The sequence below is a fragment of the Rattus rattus genome, chromosome 1 (assembly GCF_011064425.1).
Source record: "Rattus rattus isolate New Zealand chromosome 1, Rrattus_CSIRO_v1, whole genome shotgun sequence".
In the NCBI taxonomy this organism is placed as follows: domain Eukaryota; kingdom Metazoa; phylum Chordata; class Mammalia; order Rodentia; family Muridae; genus Rattus; species Rattus rattus.
Window position 1 is genome coordinate 270672067 of NC_046154.1, and position 14870 is coordinate 270686936.

The 14870-nt window shown below is 50.2% G+C and overlaps 1 protein-coding gene across 1 annotated transcript in view; it reads right to left on the minus strand.

The window, feature by feature from the left end:
* Positions 1–420: 420 nt before the first annotated feature.
* The window catches only part of Vdr (vitamin D receptor), a 50378-nt gene continuing 35928 nt past the window's right edge, over positions 421–14870 (minus strand). Inside the window, 7 exon segments of the mRNA XM_032885736.1 lie at positions 421–835; positions 837–1150; positions 2296–2412; positions 2608–2759; positions 10583–10754; positions 13053–13161; positions 13394–13578. Coding sequence (XP_032741627.1) covers positions 605–835; positions 837–1150; positions 2296–2412; positions 2608–2759; positions 10583–10754; positions 13053–13161; positions 13394–13578 — 1280 coding nt within the window. The 3' untranslated portion in view covers positions 421–604.

Here is a 14870-nt window from a genome sequence, read left to right on the forward strand (position 1 = left end):
AGGAGAGGTCCCAACAGCTCCAGGCTTCAGAACCCTCAGCTTGATGACCAAGATAGATGGACCTCCATTCATTGTTCTGCTGGGAGGCTGACTTTCTCTGTTCTTCATTACTTGGGCCCTGTATTCTATCCCCTGGGGCCTTTCCAATGGTGGTTTCTAGGTCCCTGGTTCTGGGCATGGGGAAGAAGCCCCCTGTACCACAGGTACTGGCCCTGGGGAATTCCCATGGCAAAACCTCAAAGGTGGGAACTGCAGGGCTGGGTGAGTGCTCCTTGGTTCATGTGGTAGTGTATTTGGTCATCTTGGCAGTGAGTGAGCCGTGAGTATAAAGGCAGAGGAAGGAAGCCCCTCAGTGACCTACTCCCCCGGGGTCAGAATAACACAGACGGGGGCAGGATGAGACGGGACATAGTGTGTTGGGTAGGCTGTGTACCCTTCGCAGGCAGGGGCCGGATTTCTCACCAGGCTCTAGGCAGGTAGGGCTGGAGTGAGGGGAGGTGCAGGTACCTGTCCCTGAGGAGTGAATGCGTCTCTTCTGCCTGCCTCCCTTGACACAAGCAGCAGCCCCTTGTGGCGGAGGCAACCCCTAGGCAGAGTTCTGCCTTCAGCCCCTGCCCTCTATCCCCAATTGAGTTCCTTTGTCAGATAAACAGCAGCCTCTCCTAACTGAGGTCTCAAGGGACAGGAGCAACCCGAGGTCTACAGGAAAGGGAGACCAGGTGTTAGGCTGGGCAGGAGAAAGGATGAGGCAGACAGACAGAGGCCATGGCAGAGGAAGGACTGAACTCCAGAAAGGGCAGGAGGCACTGCTGGGCTGCAACCAGCCCAGGGCCTGGGCACAGGGCTCTGGAGGAGCGGCCCTACCCAGGCACCACTGTGGGCCACCCTGGTCAGGAGATCTCATTGCCGAACACCTCCAGCACAAGGGGTGTGAGCTTCATGCTATTCTCAGGCTGGAAGGAGAGGGAGCGGTATTGTTTGGAGTGTTCCTCGTTGAGGCTCCGCAGGTCGGCCAGTTTCTGGATCATCTTGGCGTAGAGCTGGTGGCTGCCTGGGGGCGGGTGGCGGCAGCGGATGTAGGTCTGCAGCGTGTTGGATAGGCGGTCCTGAATGGCTTCCACCAGCTTGGCGTCCTGGACCCCAGGTCGGTCTGTGTCCCAGGGGACGGAGGGAGACAGGATGTTCACTGCTCAGTTTCACCAGTATCCACCGTCACCCAGGTACCCCATGCCAGCGTCCCCCTGACGACATCCCCTGCATTTGGGACCAAGCCCTTTTGCGGGCTCATTTGGTCCTGTTCCCACCTCACCCTACTCCTTCTGTCTCTAGGTTCAGTCCTTGCTTTGGAATTCAGGTACTTCCCACTCTGGCTAACAGACCTCCCCGTTGCCTGGAAATCAGCTCTCGTCTATCCCCCCCCTGACTGACTGGTTATCACGGAACAGGCGCAAAGCTCTTTCTGAAGAAGGTCGTTCCTGGTAACCCTCCATCTCTACGCCCCCGTGACCTATGCCAGGATCTCTCCGGTAGCATCTTCATATTCAAAATTCTCGTAATATTTGTTTTCCCTTAACTCTCATGGGAGAGAAGTCTATCCTTTTTACTGCGACTCCCTGTGCCTAGCCCAGTGTCTGGCCGTAGTAGATGCTCAGTTAATCATTACTGAGCGTGTGAATAAGTGAAAACACACGCCAGCTAGACAGCAGGAGGGAAGCCTATGTCTGTCCCTTGGGCCTTCAGACTAGGCATTCCTGGCCATAGGCCACTAGTTTGTCCCCTGTGCACACATGGTCCAGGCTGAGTCAGGGCTCTGTTCTTTGGGTTTTATCGCCAATTTCTTCAAGATCACAACAACTTCCTTCTCAGTGTTTCCTCCCTTTGGGTTACAGCCTCCAGCCTCCAAAGTCAACTCAGGCAGAAGCATATATTAGTCCCCAAGGTTTTGTGCCTGCATCGGAGGAACTCAGGAGACTGGAAAGTTCATCCGAGGTCATGCAAGAACAGAGCCTGAGTATTAGGAACACCCAAGTCCCATGAATAAGCTGTGGAACCCTGCTCATCTGGTTCCTCAGAATCCTATGAATCACCTTGGCCTGCATAAGACAAAGCCATGTGTGTCGAGCGACCCCTCCACAGGCCTCTGAGCTGTGCAAACCCAGCAAAGTGAACATTTCCTTATCACTTCTCTCGTTCATTCCTCCCCCAGACTGCCCTGCTGGCTCTGAGAAGCTCTCTGTCATTCACAGTTCCCACCGTGTCCCAAGTTCCTCAGCTCCTCCCTGCCAGGCTCCGTACCTGGGGAGACAATGCAGATGGCCATGAGAAGGACATGCTCTTCCTCATGTAAGTTCAGCTTCTTCAGCCCCACCTGGAACTTTATGAGGGGCTCGATCAGCTCCAGGGTGTGCCCAGCTGTGAAAGAGAGCAGACAGGGTCAGGTAGAGACATTCACCCCTACCTGAAACCACCCCTGGGCATTACCCCTTCCCTCCTCTCTCTTGCTGCCCACTCCCCTTCCACGTATCTGGTCAAACCCCCAGAGGTCCAGTGCCGGGATAGAGGTAGAGTCTGGGAGCTGGAGGAAGTATAGCAGGACGCCCACCACACCTTTGGAGACATCGGTGACGTCGTACTTGTAGTCCTGGCTGCCACAGTCCCAGGACATATCATCCATGGTGAAAGACTGGTTGGAGCGTAACATGATCACCTCAATGGCGCTTGACTTCAGCAGGACAATCTGGTCATCGGAGGTGAGATCCCTGTCAGGGAAGGCAGGTGGGGAGAAGTCAGGTAATCGGTTCACGTCACGAACCCTCGGTTAGTTTTTTGGGCAGGACTGACCCGGCTGGCTGACCAGCGTGTGTTTGGTTCTTCCGTCAAGGGGTTCCAGCCTGGCTAGAACAGGAAAGAAAGCATCTGGAGGGAGAGAACCCAGGGCTGTCCCAGTAGCTCGGTGACGGATAGCCAAAGCTATCCCGGACAGGGAGGGACAGCTAAAGGAAGCTCCGTGGGTTGTAGCACACAACACAGATTTGCAAAAGGTGTAGCCAGAGCTGCTGTCAACACCTTCTGTGTTTCCAGTTGTCTAGTTCTCCTCAGTAGCAACCTTAGACATTTCTGTCCCCAGGACACCTCCTGAGCCCTTGACTTCTTCAGAGTTCCATCGTGTTTTTTGGTTTGCGTGTATGTATATGTTCGGAGGCCAGAGGTTGATGTCCAATGTTTTCGATCGAACATCGTGTCTGGAGGCAGGGTCTCTTGCTGTTTCTGATCGACTATCTGGCTAGTGAGCCGTAGGGACCTACTTGCCTCCCTATGCTGGCACTGGGGTTACAGATGCGAAGGGCCACATCTGGCTTTGCAGTGGGGTTTGGGGATCTGAACTCAGGTCCTCACACTTGCACAGCAGGCCCTTGATCTACTGAGCTGTCTCCATAGCTGTGGGGGGTTTGAATGTAAGTAGTTCCCACCAGGTCATATATTTGAATGCCTAGTCACCAGGAGTGGGGCTATTTGGGAAGGATGAGGGGGTGTGGACTTGGCGGAGTAAGTGCGGTCTTGTTGAGAGGTGTGTATCACTGGGGGGTGGGCTTTGAGGTTTAAAGAGCCCAGACAGGACTCAGTGGTTCTCCCTCTGCCTGCTGCCCGTGGATCAGGATATAAAGCTCCAGTGCCGCCCATGTCTGCTTCCCGGAACCCTCTGAAACTATAAGCAAGTGTGCTCCCACCCCCCAGCTAAATGCAATGCAAGGGTTGCCTTGGTCATGGAGTTCTCTTCACAGGAACAGAACACTATGATAACGGCCCTCCCTCCGTGGTTTGTGCATCAGCCTCCTACTGGGATCCCAGAGTCTCAAGCCTTTCGTTGGCTTTCCTATTGCTGCTGTCCCAGGGCAATGTTATTCTTGTGCCTAAGACCCTCCCTAGAACCAAACACTACAGGATCAAGTCCACAATTTGGCAGTGGTTGGCCTTTCCAGGCCTCTCTTCCATTTCCAATGCCACCCCTCCTCCATTCTTGCAACACGGGACCACTCTGCATTGGATTGCTAGGTACTCCTTCATTTCTGGTCTTGAATATGCAAAGTTGAGCCGGGAACAGCTCTTTCCTTCCATTTTTTTTTTTTTAAAAACCTTATTTATTTTTTTTATGTATATGAGTGCACTGTCGCTGTCCTCAGACACACCAGAAGAGGGCATCAGATCCCATCACAGATGGTTGTGAGCCACCATGTGGTTGCTGGGAATTGGACTCAGGACCTCTGGAAGAGCAGTCAGTGTTCTTAACCGCTGAGCCATCTCTCCAGTCCCTTTCCTTTGATTTTTAAAAAATTACATTATTTGTCTTGTATGTATGTGGAGGGATGTGTGTGTGAGTTATAGGATATGGGTGGATGTCAAAGGACAACTTGGGAGAATCTTTCCTTCTACCACACGGGTCTCATGGATTAAACTCAGGTTTCCGGCTTGACAGTGAGACCCTTTATCTTTTTTTTTTTTTTTTTTTGGTTTCTTTTTTTTGGAGCTGGGGACCGAACCCAGGGGCCTTGCGCTTCCCTAGGCAAGCGCTCTACCACTGAGCTAAATCCCCAACCCTGACCCTTTATCTTTTAAGCATCTCGCTGGGGTCAAAAACAACTTCTTTTAATGCTCCATCTCGCTGGCCTAAAAACCAGCATGCTGTCCTGGGGCATCCCACCCTCCAGAAATCTGCCTCTCCCCCTGACACCAGCTGGCCTCTCCCTTCCTGTCCTTGCCTCTGTCTTCCTCCATTCTCTGTTTTGTCCCCTCTTCTGGACCCCAGGGGCTCTAGGTAGCCCAGCCCAGCTGGCATTTTTTTTCCTCTGCCTCCTGAGAGCTGGGGTTGCAGCGGCTCCCAGTTCTAAGTTTTGTTTGTAAGCTACTGAGAGCCAACACCAAGTCCTAACTGCCTTATTGTTTTCCCCACAGTGATTACTGAACGCTGGATACAAGAGGATCAATAAACAGGTTGGTGTGACAAGAGGCCAATCTTCTGAGTCAGGAGCTGGGCTTGTCTAAGCAATGGCTGGGGGTGGGGAGCCAATTGGCTTCTGGCTTTCTTTCCTTTCCTTTCCCAACTGTCTAGACTCCTCCGCAGGTCTCCCGTAGACAGAAGACACTTTCCACAGCACTTCCGCATGTAAATACAGGAAACAGTTGATAGAGGGTTGGAAGTGAACGGCTTCCATGGCTAGAGGGCTAGCCAAGGGCCAAGACTGAGAAACCCCATAGATATAACATTTGGAAGGCTCCGATTGGAGACTTCATGGCTAATTCCACTTCGGCTTGTTGAACGGCTGTGACTGGCTTCTGCAGAGTTCTCCAAGAGCCAAGCTCACAGCCTCTGGACCCAGCTGTGAGGCTGTTACCCAGCGCCTGGTCAATGGCCTGTTATTCTGCCTGTCCCTAAGCAATAGGACCGTACACTTGTGCATGTTCTAGCTGCTCATCAAATCACCAGACTTCTGCATTAGCTGTGAGAGATCCTAACCGTAGCTATGTGTATATGAGTACACTGTTGCTGTCTTCAGACACACCAGAAGAGGGCATCATATCTCATTACAGATGGTTGTGAGCCACCATGTGGTTGCTGGGAATTGAACTCAGGACCTCTGGAAGAGCAGACAGTGCTCTTAACCACTGAGCCATCTCTCCAGCCCTAGTTTAAAAATTTTTTTAAAGAAAATGTATTTATCATTACTATTGTGTGCACATGTGCTATGGCATACTTGTAGAGGTCAGGGGGACACTTTTGGAGAATCAGTTCTCTGGTCTTTCCTTCCCTATGGATTCTGGGAAAATGACCTCAGGCCTTCGGGCTTGGCTGGAACGCACTTTCACCCAATAAGCCTTTTTTAGAGAATTACACTGTCTTACTTTTATCGTTGACAAACAGATTAACAATATGGTATCTAAGTACTGAATGCACATTTAAAAAGTAAAAACTAACTGTGTAGTGATAGGAGGCTGAAATACGGGAAGTCTGAGTCCAGCCTGGGCTACATAGTAAGTTCTTGACCAGCCTGAGCTTTGAAGTAAGACACCACGACAAAAGCAAAAAAAAACCCCAATAATGCTGACACCGCTTCCATTGAGTTTTAGCTCACTATTAAATTTTGGGGAATTAAGAAAAAGTATAGAAGCCCATAAAAACTAGCTTAGTTCTTAGTAGGTAGGCTGTATCATGTTGCAACACAGCAACACACGAGGCATCTTAGCTACTTCTCACTTCTCCTCCTCCATGCCAGGAAGGTCATTGCTCAGAACTGGTGTCTAAAAGTGAGCAGTCAGGGCCTGATGCTTGAAACGGGATTTCAATAGGAGCCGTCTGTCCGTGTCTCTTGTGATCCAGACGGACTACTGTTGTCAGGGAAACCTACCAGGAGTCCACACTACACCACAGCGGGGAAATGCAGGGACTTTCTAATCATGGTTCCAGGAAACTGGGAAGGGAGCTCGCTCTGCTCTAGCAAGTACTAACCCGGTGCTCTTCGCAGTAGCGATTCACAGCTATGGCCACTTCCGGGCACCTGAGATGCTCCCTGGAACTCTGTTGCTGTCTGGCCCGCCCCTCCCTGCCTGTCTTCCCACGGTATAGTACCTCCAGCAAATTTCCAGCGGAGTTCTTATCTCCTGGCAGCCATTGTCTACTTGTCTATCTCTCCCATCAGACCTTGGATCCCTGCAGGCCAGAGCTGATATTCTAATCAACTTCAATCCCTCACAGTTTACATAAGAAAGCTGCTGAATGGAAGGATAAACGAGACTATAGGGCGAGGGAGCATCGCAACCTCCAGCCTGTGACTGGAGGAGTCCCCAGAAGTGGAAGTGGGCGGCAAGCATTTAGCTTAAGAAACCGGGCTTGAGCAGCTGGGGTCTGGTACCCTACGTTGCTGGGTACAGCAGCCTGCGCATGCTCGGTCTCTACCACGGCTGCGCAACCTGGCAGACACCACCTCCTCCATGTACTTCGTTTGAAACATGGAGAGAGAGGTCTGTGGGTGAGCTGGAGCGGACTGAAGAGTGGGAGGTAGGATGGGGGAGCAGAGCCAAGGGTGCACTCCTGTGCCGTGCAAGCCCAGAAGAGCCTATCAAAGTCCTGCCCTGACTTGGTCCTATGCCCATGCGGGAGCCTCATCCCATCCCCACGCCCCTCACCCACACAGAAGTCTCGTCTGCCTTTCCCCACCTGTCTCCCTTGCCTTCGGGCAACGAGATCAAAGTTGCCAGGGATGCAACTACTGTTCTCAGAAAAACACAACTCCTTAGCGTGGAAACCGCAGACCCAGAGAGCTGCCGGGCTGGCTCCTGTCCAGGTGCAGCATCCCTTCTGTCTAGTCAGGGTATCCACATTCCTGTACTTCCAGAGCTCCGGGCAAGGCCTGGTCCATTTTTGGTTGTAAAGCAGGCTGCTCTGAAACTTCTCAGGCCACACTGACAAAAGAGAAGCCAACCCAAGGGTGTTTAGCATCCATTTAGCCCACGTTGCAGCAATATCTGGGTGGCTCTCCTGTCTGTTCATGTGCCCCTCGCGTGAGCCGTGGCTACAGCGCTTAGCTAGTGAACGCTGTGGGGACATGAGGCCTGAAAGGAAAGGAAGGAGTAGATGTCTCGGCCTTGGAGAGTAACTGATAAGAACTGACGATGTGGGAGGGGAACAAGCTGAGGTACTTGGGAAGGGTGGGTGTTGGGTGGTCTGGGTTAAAGATGCTGTTCAATGCATTTAATAAAAGCTGCCTCTCCGGCTTCCAAACACCAAACAGGGGTTCTCAGGGGCCACCTGTCCATCCTCTCCCACACTGTGGGGAGGGAAGATAGTGCTCATAGAGGAGGGTGCTCCTCAGAATCAGGTGGAAGCCAGTTGCTGCCGGAAGGACTTCAGTACCTTGGAGTGTTTTGATTCCAGTTATTTACATAAAACACAACTTTGGAAGACATGGCGTTTGCAGATAGCAGCGCGAAGTCCGATAGAAGGAGATGGAACTCGTGTTAAATGAAATGTGTTGCCTGTTCCACAGCAGGGCTCTGAGGGTGAACCGGGCCTCGTCCTACACAGGCGACTCAGTGTGACCAGCTGGCTGACAGAGCTGCCCTTGCTCCTGTCGCCACAGCTGAATGTGCATGCATGTGCATGGCTGTGTGTGTGTGTGTGTGTGTGTGTGTGTGTGTGTGCCTGTGTGTCTCTGTGTCTCTGTGTCTGTGTCTCTGTGTGCATGTGTCTTTGTGTCTATATGTATGTCTGTGTGACTGTGTATGTGTGTGTCTCTGTGTCTGTATGTGTGTCTATGTGTTTGTGTGACTGTGTATCTCTGTGTATCTGTGTGTGTGTGTGTGTGACTGTGTGTCTCTGTGTGTGTCTATGTGCTTATGTGTGTGTCTGTGTGACTGTGTGTGTCTATGTGTCTGTGTGACTATATGTCTCTGTGTGCTTCTGTGTATGTTTGTGTGACTGTGTGTGTGTCTATGTGTCTGTGTGACTGTGTGTCTCTGTGTGCCTCTGTGTGTGTATGTGTCTGTGTGACGTGTGTGTGTGTGCCTGTGTGTCTGTGTGTCTCTATGTCTGTGTCTCTGCGTGCATGTGTCATTGTGTCTATGTGTGTGTCTGAGTGACTGCGTATGTGTGTGTCTCTGTGTCTGTATGTGTGTCTATGTGTTTGTGTGACTGTGTATCTCTGTGTGCCTCTGTGTGTGTGTGTGTGTGACTGTGTCTCTGTGTGTGTGTGTATGTCTGTGTGTGTGTCTGTGTGACTGTGTGTCTCTGTGTGTGTCTATGTGCTTATGTGTGTGTCTGTGTGACTGTGTGTATCTATGTGTCTGTGTGACTATATGTCTCTGTGTGCTTCTGTGTGTGTGTGACTGTGTATGTGTGTGTGTGTGTGTGTGTGTGTGTGTGTGTACAAAACCATGAAAGTCACCTCCTGTTAGCTTCTACCCAAAGGTAGCCAGGGACAAATCACTTCCAGCTCCCACGACCCAATACCAGACCCTAGCTTCAGTGTTCAGGAAGTGGTAATGCTCCCACAGGAAGTGACGACAGCACGACTTTGTGTTGACTGACTTCTTCCTATTTCTTGACCACATTACGTACGGGTTTTACAGAAATGTACCTGACGAACTTTTGGAAACAGTGAAGATATTAAATATACACAAATAAAGATCTAACTATATTTCAATATATATATATTAAGGGTGACGATACTGCATGGTTTTAAAAATATTTAACACTGCATGGATATTCAGGTATAAGTAACATACATGCTGTTATCTTATTTTTATATGTATATATGTGTATACACATATATAAATATACATACATTTATATTTATGTATAATTATATTCATATAATATATACAATACATGCATATTATATTATATTTTATAATATAAGTCTATAGGTGTCTCTGTGTGTGCAGGTCTCTGTGTGCATGTTTGTATGTGTATAGACATATGTGTAGGCATGTGTATGGAGGCCAGAGGTTGACACTGTGTACCCCACCTTGATCACTCTAACTTTATATATTGAGGCAAGGTCCCCTGAGCCCTCGAGTTGGCTGATGGAGCTTGCCCTAGGAATCCTCTCTACCTCTGAATGCTGAGATTTGTACCAAACTAGCCTGGATTTTTTTTTTTAAAATCTCTATATCTGGGTGTTTTGCCTGGGTGTACATCTATATACCACATGCATGCAGTACCTGTGGAGTCCAAAAGAGGGCACTGGATGTCCCAAAACTGGAGTTACAGACAGTTGTAAACTATCATGTAGGTGCTGGGAATCGAACTTGAGTCCTTCAGAAGAACAGTCAGTGCTCTTAAGCCCGCTTTCCAGTCCTGGCGTGGGTTTCTTTATGTGGGTATTAAGGATCTGAACTCTGGTCTTCATGATTATACAGTGAGCGCTCTTAAGCACCCAGCCATCTCCCCAGCTCCAAATGCAGCTATTGAAACAAACTGATGTAAATGGGAAAATCTGTGTGAAGGGGTCTGTGCAGCAAAACGCCTTCTCTAGTGGTCTTTCTATCTACCTATCTTGGTAAGAAAGCTTAGAATGACCAGGAGATGATATTTTGATACAGGTTTGAGTAAAGAATGGCCAGGTCATGTATGCCAGTGAACCCTGCTTTTCTAAGATTCCTGAATTCTTCCACAAGTCCCTAAGTCCTATATGTTGTCTTCGCTGTTACTTCATCCTGGCCTCAGAAGTGCGTGTGCAGGATCGAGTCTAAAGGGATGATGTCAGGACTAGTCGCAAGCCAGAGGAATTGAGTAGGAAACCACTGCAGGAGCTAGGGGTGGTCCTTGGGCTGGTTCTGACATCGTAAAAAGATCTTAGGTGGCCATGAAACCTCAGTGGGATTTCACTTCATCCTCTGGAAAGTGAGGATGGCTCTCAACATAACACTGGGCAGCTACGTGTGCAAAAGTATAGTCCTGGTCTAGTCCAGGGGTTCTGGTCAGGCACTCTGGGGTGAGCCTGAGGCTGTGTTTGGAGGAAGCTGCCAAGCATCTCCCAGGTCCTCACAGAATTCTGACAATTCTCCGCCCGCGGCAAGAGCTTCTTACCTGAATCCTGGGATCATCTTGGCAAAGCCGATGACCTTTTGGATGCTGTAACTGACAAGGTCAGCCAGGTGGGGCAGCATGGAGAGAGGAGACAGGTCCAGAGTCACAGACGGGTCATCAGAATCCTCTCCATTCAGATCCAGGTTGGAAAAGCCGGATGGTTCCATCATGTCTGAGAATGAGGAGGAAAGAGGTGGAACTGTTTAAGGACACCCAGGTCAGACCTTCCTGTGAGGATCTAATGGTGACTGCCTTTTCCAGGGTCTGCTCCTCCCAAGGCTCCCTCTGGTCTCTTCTCTTCCCATCTCTTCTTATAGCTGTTAGAGGCAGTAAATTCAAGGAGCCAGAGATACTCAGGGAAAAAAATCCCTCTTAGCAATAACTTTGCAAAGCATGCCATTCCTATTGATCTCAATTAAAAAATGTGTTTGGGGCCCTTCAACCCATGGGTGACAAGCTCCTCTTGGTCATGACCAAGTAACTACAAGGTAGAGGACATCTGCATTTTCCAGCTGTGCACAGGAAGCAAACGTAAACCTGATGATGGTATTTTAAAGACTGAAGCATCAAGAACTCTTTTGCAATGATGGATGCTCCTAAAGAGGTATAGTTGTGCAGGTAATCTAAAAAGCAGTTTGAAACTTGGAGTGGGAAGCCTCTAGTTGCTGCTGGGCGTGGTCCTGTGTGCCTGTAACATTAATTCTCAAGAGGTGGAAACCAAAGCGATGGATGGAGGGGCTAAACTCTTAAAACCAGCTTTTTTGGTTTTGTTTGTTTGTTTGTTTGTTTGTTTTGACAGAGTCTTAATTTATAGCTTTGGCTGACCACTCACTACGTAAACTAGGGTGACCTTGAACTCACAGGGATCTGCCTACTTTTATTTAGCACCTGCTCACACACACACATGTGCACATACACACATACATGCATGCACATGCACACGCATGCACATGCACACATACAGGCACACAAAGACTTTTTTTGATGCTTCAATCTTTACAAATACCAGAATCAAGTTTATGTTTGGTTCCAATGTATGGTTGGAAAATAAAGATATTCTCTACCTTAGCTACTTGAACATTACAAAGGGAACTTGTTGCCCCATGGGTTGGGGGTCCCAAACACACACACACACACACACACACACACACACACACACACACACACACACACACACACAGAGAGAGAGAGAGAAAAAAAGAGAAACAGAGGCACACAGAAACAGAGAGAGAGACAGAGACAGAGACAGAGAGACAGAGAGAGACAGAGACAGAAACAGAGAGAGACAGAGACAGAGAGAGACAGAGAGACAGAGAGGGAAGAGAGAGAGACAGAGAGATAGAGACAGAGAGAGACAGAGACAGAAACAGATACACAGAAACAGAGAGACAGAGACAGAGAGGGAAGAGAGGGAGATAAGGATATTACAGTTATGTGCAGAGTAATCCCACTTGCATGTATTCATTATAAGAAAAAGAAATGGAATAAATATTTACCCAAGAGAAAAACTAAAAGACTAGGAACCAATCTAAATATCCAACAGTAGGGGGTTGGGGATTTAGCTCAGTGGTAGAGCGCTTGCCTAGCAAGCGCAAGGCCCTGGGTTCAGTCCTCAGCTCTGAAAAAAAAAAAATATCCAACAACAGGGGATTTTGACTTGCTATTATTTTCACAATACTAGTCAGTCTTTTAAAACTTTAGTTTTAAGCTTTGAAAATTTTAGCATGCGTGTGCCTGGGAGTGCATGCACACACACGCTCTTGCACACACGCACTCATGCACATGTGTGCACATGAGACTAGAGGTCTAATATCTGAAGGCTGTAATCACCCAGAGTGGGGGTTCCATCCCTACCTTCTCCCGGGCCCCAAGAGGAGGACACTGGTTGAGAGGTAGAAGGGGAGGGGCAGGGCGGATGGAGGATGGTTGACACAGGGTGACAGAGGAATGTGTAAGAGGGCCGAAAGCAGAAAGGGACAGTGTGCTATACTCTCAGGAGTAGTGGGCGACAGTTTGTCCAAAGCCGTGGTGTTTAGTTCCCCAGTGCTCAGACCATCGGGCCCTTCCCACATCACAGGTCACCTCCCTACATCAATTTCCCACCTTCCAAAGAGTCCAGCACCAAAACATTGAATATTGACCGCCAGGTCCCTCCAGGGAGGAAGTCAAGGATAGAGTATATCTCAGAGGCTGAGATTGGACCAAGACAGCGCATCTATACAGCCAGAACCCCAGCTCGGTCTCTTCCCAGCATGTGCACTGCATAGCCAGCCCCGTTTCTGTGAAAGAAGGGCTGTATGGAGGACCCCATGCCACACACGGTATGCAGATGGGAGATTGCTGTCTCTTTCCTTTAGCCTCAGGACGAGTGGGCATAAACATCTCCCCTTTCTTTCTGTCTCTAACCCTACAGCCTGAGGGCAAGCGAGCTCTAATACCCCCCAGCTCTCTCGGTAGAGGTGCTCCTTACCTAGTGAGGTGGTGTACAGGTCAGAGCTGGAGGAGGAGGAGTCCCCGGAGAAGCTGAGTGTGGGCCTTGGAGAATAGCTCCCTGTACTTCCGTCCACACGAATTGGAGGCTGGAAAGCAAAGGTGGATACTCTTTGGCAAAGGGGTCCCTACTTGAGGGCCACTCTCCTGCCTCTGGGAGCAAAGGGTTCAGCGAAGGTCTGCAGGGAGAGGGAGGGCTCACAGTGGGCAGCTCAGCCTCCGAACCTTCCCTGGTTCCCAACCTTCCATCCCTGCTCCTCAGGCCTCGTCTATACCTGATTCCCCACTAGCCTGGTTCAAGCCCCGGGCTGACAGACGTACCCGGAAGTCCCTGAAGTCAGCATAGGTGGGGTCGTAGGTCTTGTGGTGGGCGTCCAGCAGGATGGCTATGATGTGCTGTTGTTCTTCAGATAGCTTGGGCCTCAGACTGTCCTTCAAGGCCTCTTCCTCTTTTCTCTTCATTATCATCTCCCTCTTACGCTGTACCTCCTCATCTGTCAGGATGACTGTGGGGGCAAGACAGGAGTCCTGAGTCATGGCCCAAAACTCCAGGAACCCTTCCTCCACTACGAAAGGACCGGGATGGGCTCCTTGGGACCCAGCTGCCATGTTAACTCCAATACCTTAACATGGAGAACACTGGGTTTTCTATAGTGAAAGGGCGGGTGTGTAGGGGAGGACAGGGTTTGAGAGGAATGAAGTCTGGTACTCGGAAGTCTGGATTCTCAAGGACCAGTTGTGGGACCTGGGGAAAATAGCAGAATTTCTAGACTTTTTTTTTCCCCTTGCTCATAAAAAGTGAGCAGTTTTGGGGCACATGGTCTTTTCCAAGGTCTCTATCGGAGACGGATGGGGAAGGGAGGAAGAGAAGGAAGAGATGGAGAAGGAGAAATGCCTGGCACAGTGTTAAATCCCAGCCCTTGCCCATGCATCATGGTCCATAACTAAGCTTTTCCTGTGCTGGAGGTGAGATGCTCAGGCAGACCCCTGTGAAGTAGCCATTTTCATATGGAATTCTAAACCACAGGAAAACACGTTGCTCCTTTGATTCTCCGAAAGACAACGGAATGTTCTGAGCCCCCTTGGATTCCCCGGAGGCAGGAGGCCCATAGCCCTGGTCTGTGGCACCCTTTCCACTTGGCAGTAGGTAGCTAACCGCTCATGGAAGATCCTGTCACCAGCAGGCTGGTGCAGGGGCTTCTGCAATGGCACCTGACACCCCGCGCTGGGCAGCTGCTTGCAAGGGCAGGCGGGAGCAGGATGCCTGGCACGGCAGCCAGGCAAACAGACCACCTGGTCAGGGCTTGCAGAGCCTGACGTTAGGAGTGGGCACTAGGGCCCTCAGCCTGTACCTACTCGCTCTGCACTCAAAGCTGCCAGGGCGTCTGCCTACAGAACTGAGGAGTTTCACAAGAGCAGGAGAAGGAACTGGAACCACAGAGTAAATGGGTTCTGGGCTTCAAGAAAAGTCCATTGACCTCAGCCCCTCATGGAGGGAGAGGATGAGGGCAGTCAATGGAGGGTGGGGCCAGGCTGACGTAGTACCTATGGTAGGCCAGAGGGGACAATCAAAGCCACAGGTAGAGCAGGAAAGGGAAACATTTGGGAAAGACGGAGTCTTCTTTCCCAGGGCACACAGACTGGGAGCAGTGCTGGGAGGTAGCCACGCCCAGGTGGCTGACTCATTTGCCCAAAGAGCTGCCAACCCTCTTCCCACAGAAGGTGTTTGCTCAACGCCTAGGAGGTCAGGCAGGGTTGGGGGAAGGAGCTAGGAGGCCAGGAGCATCCCTAGGAAAGA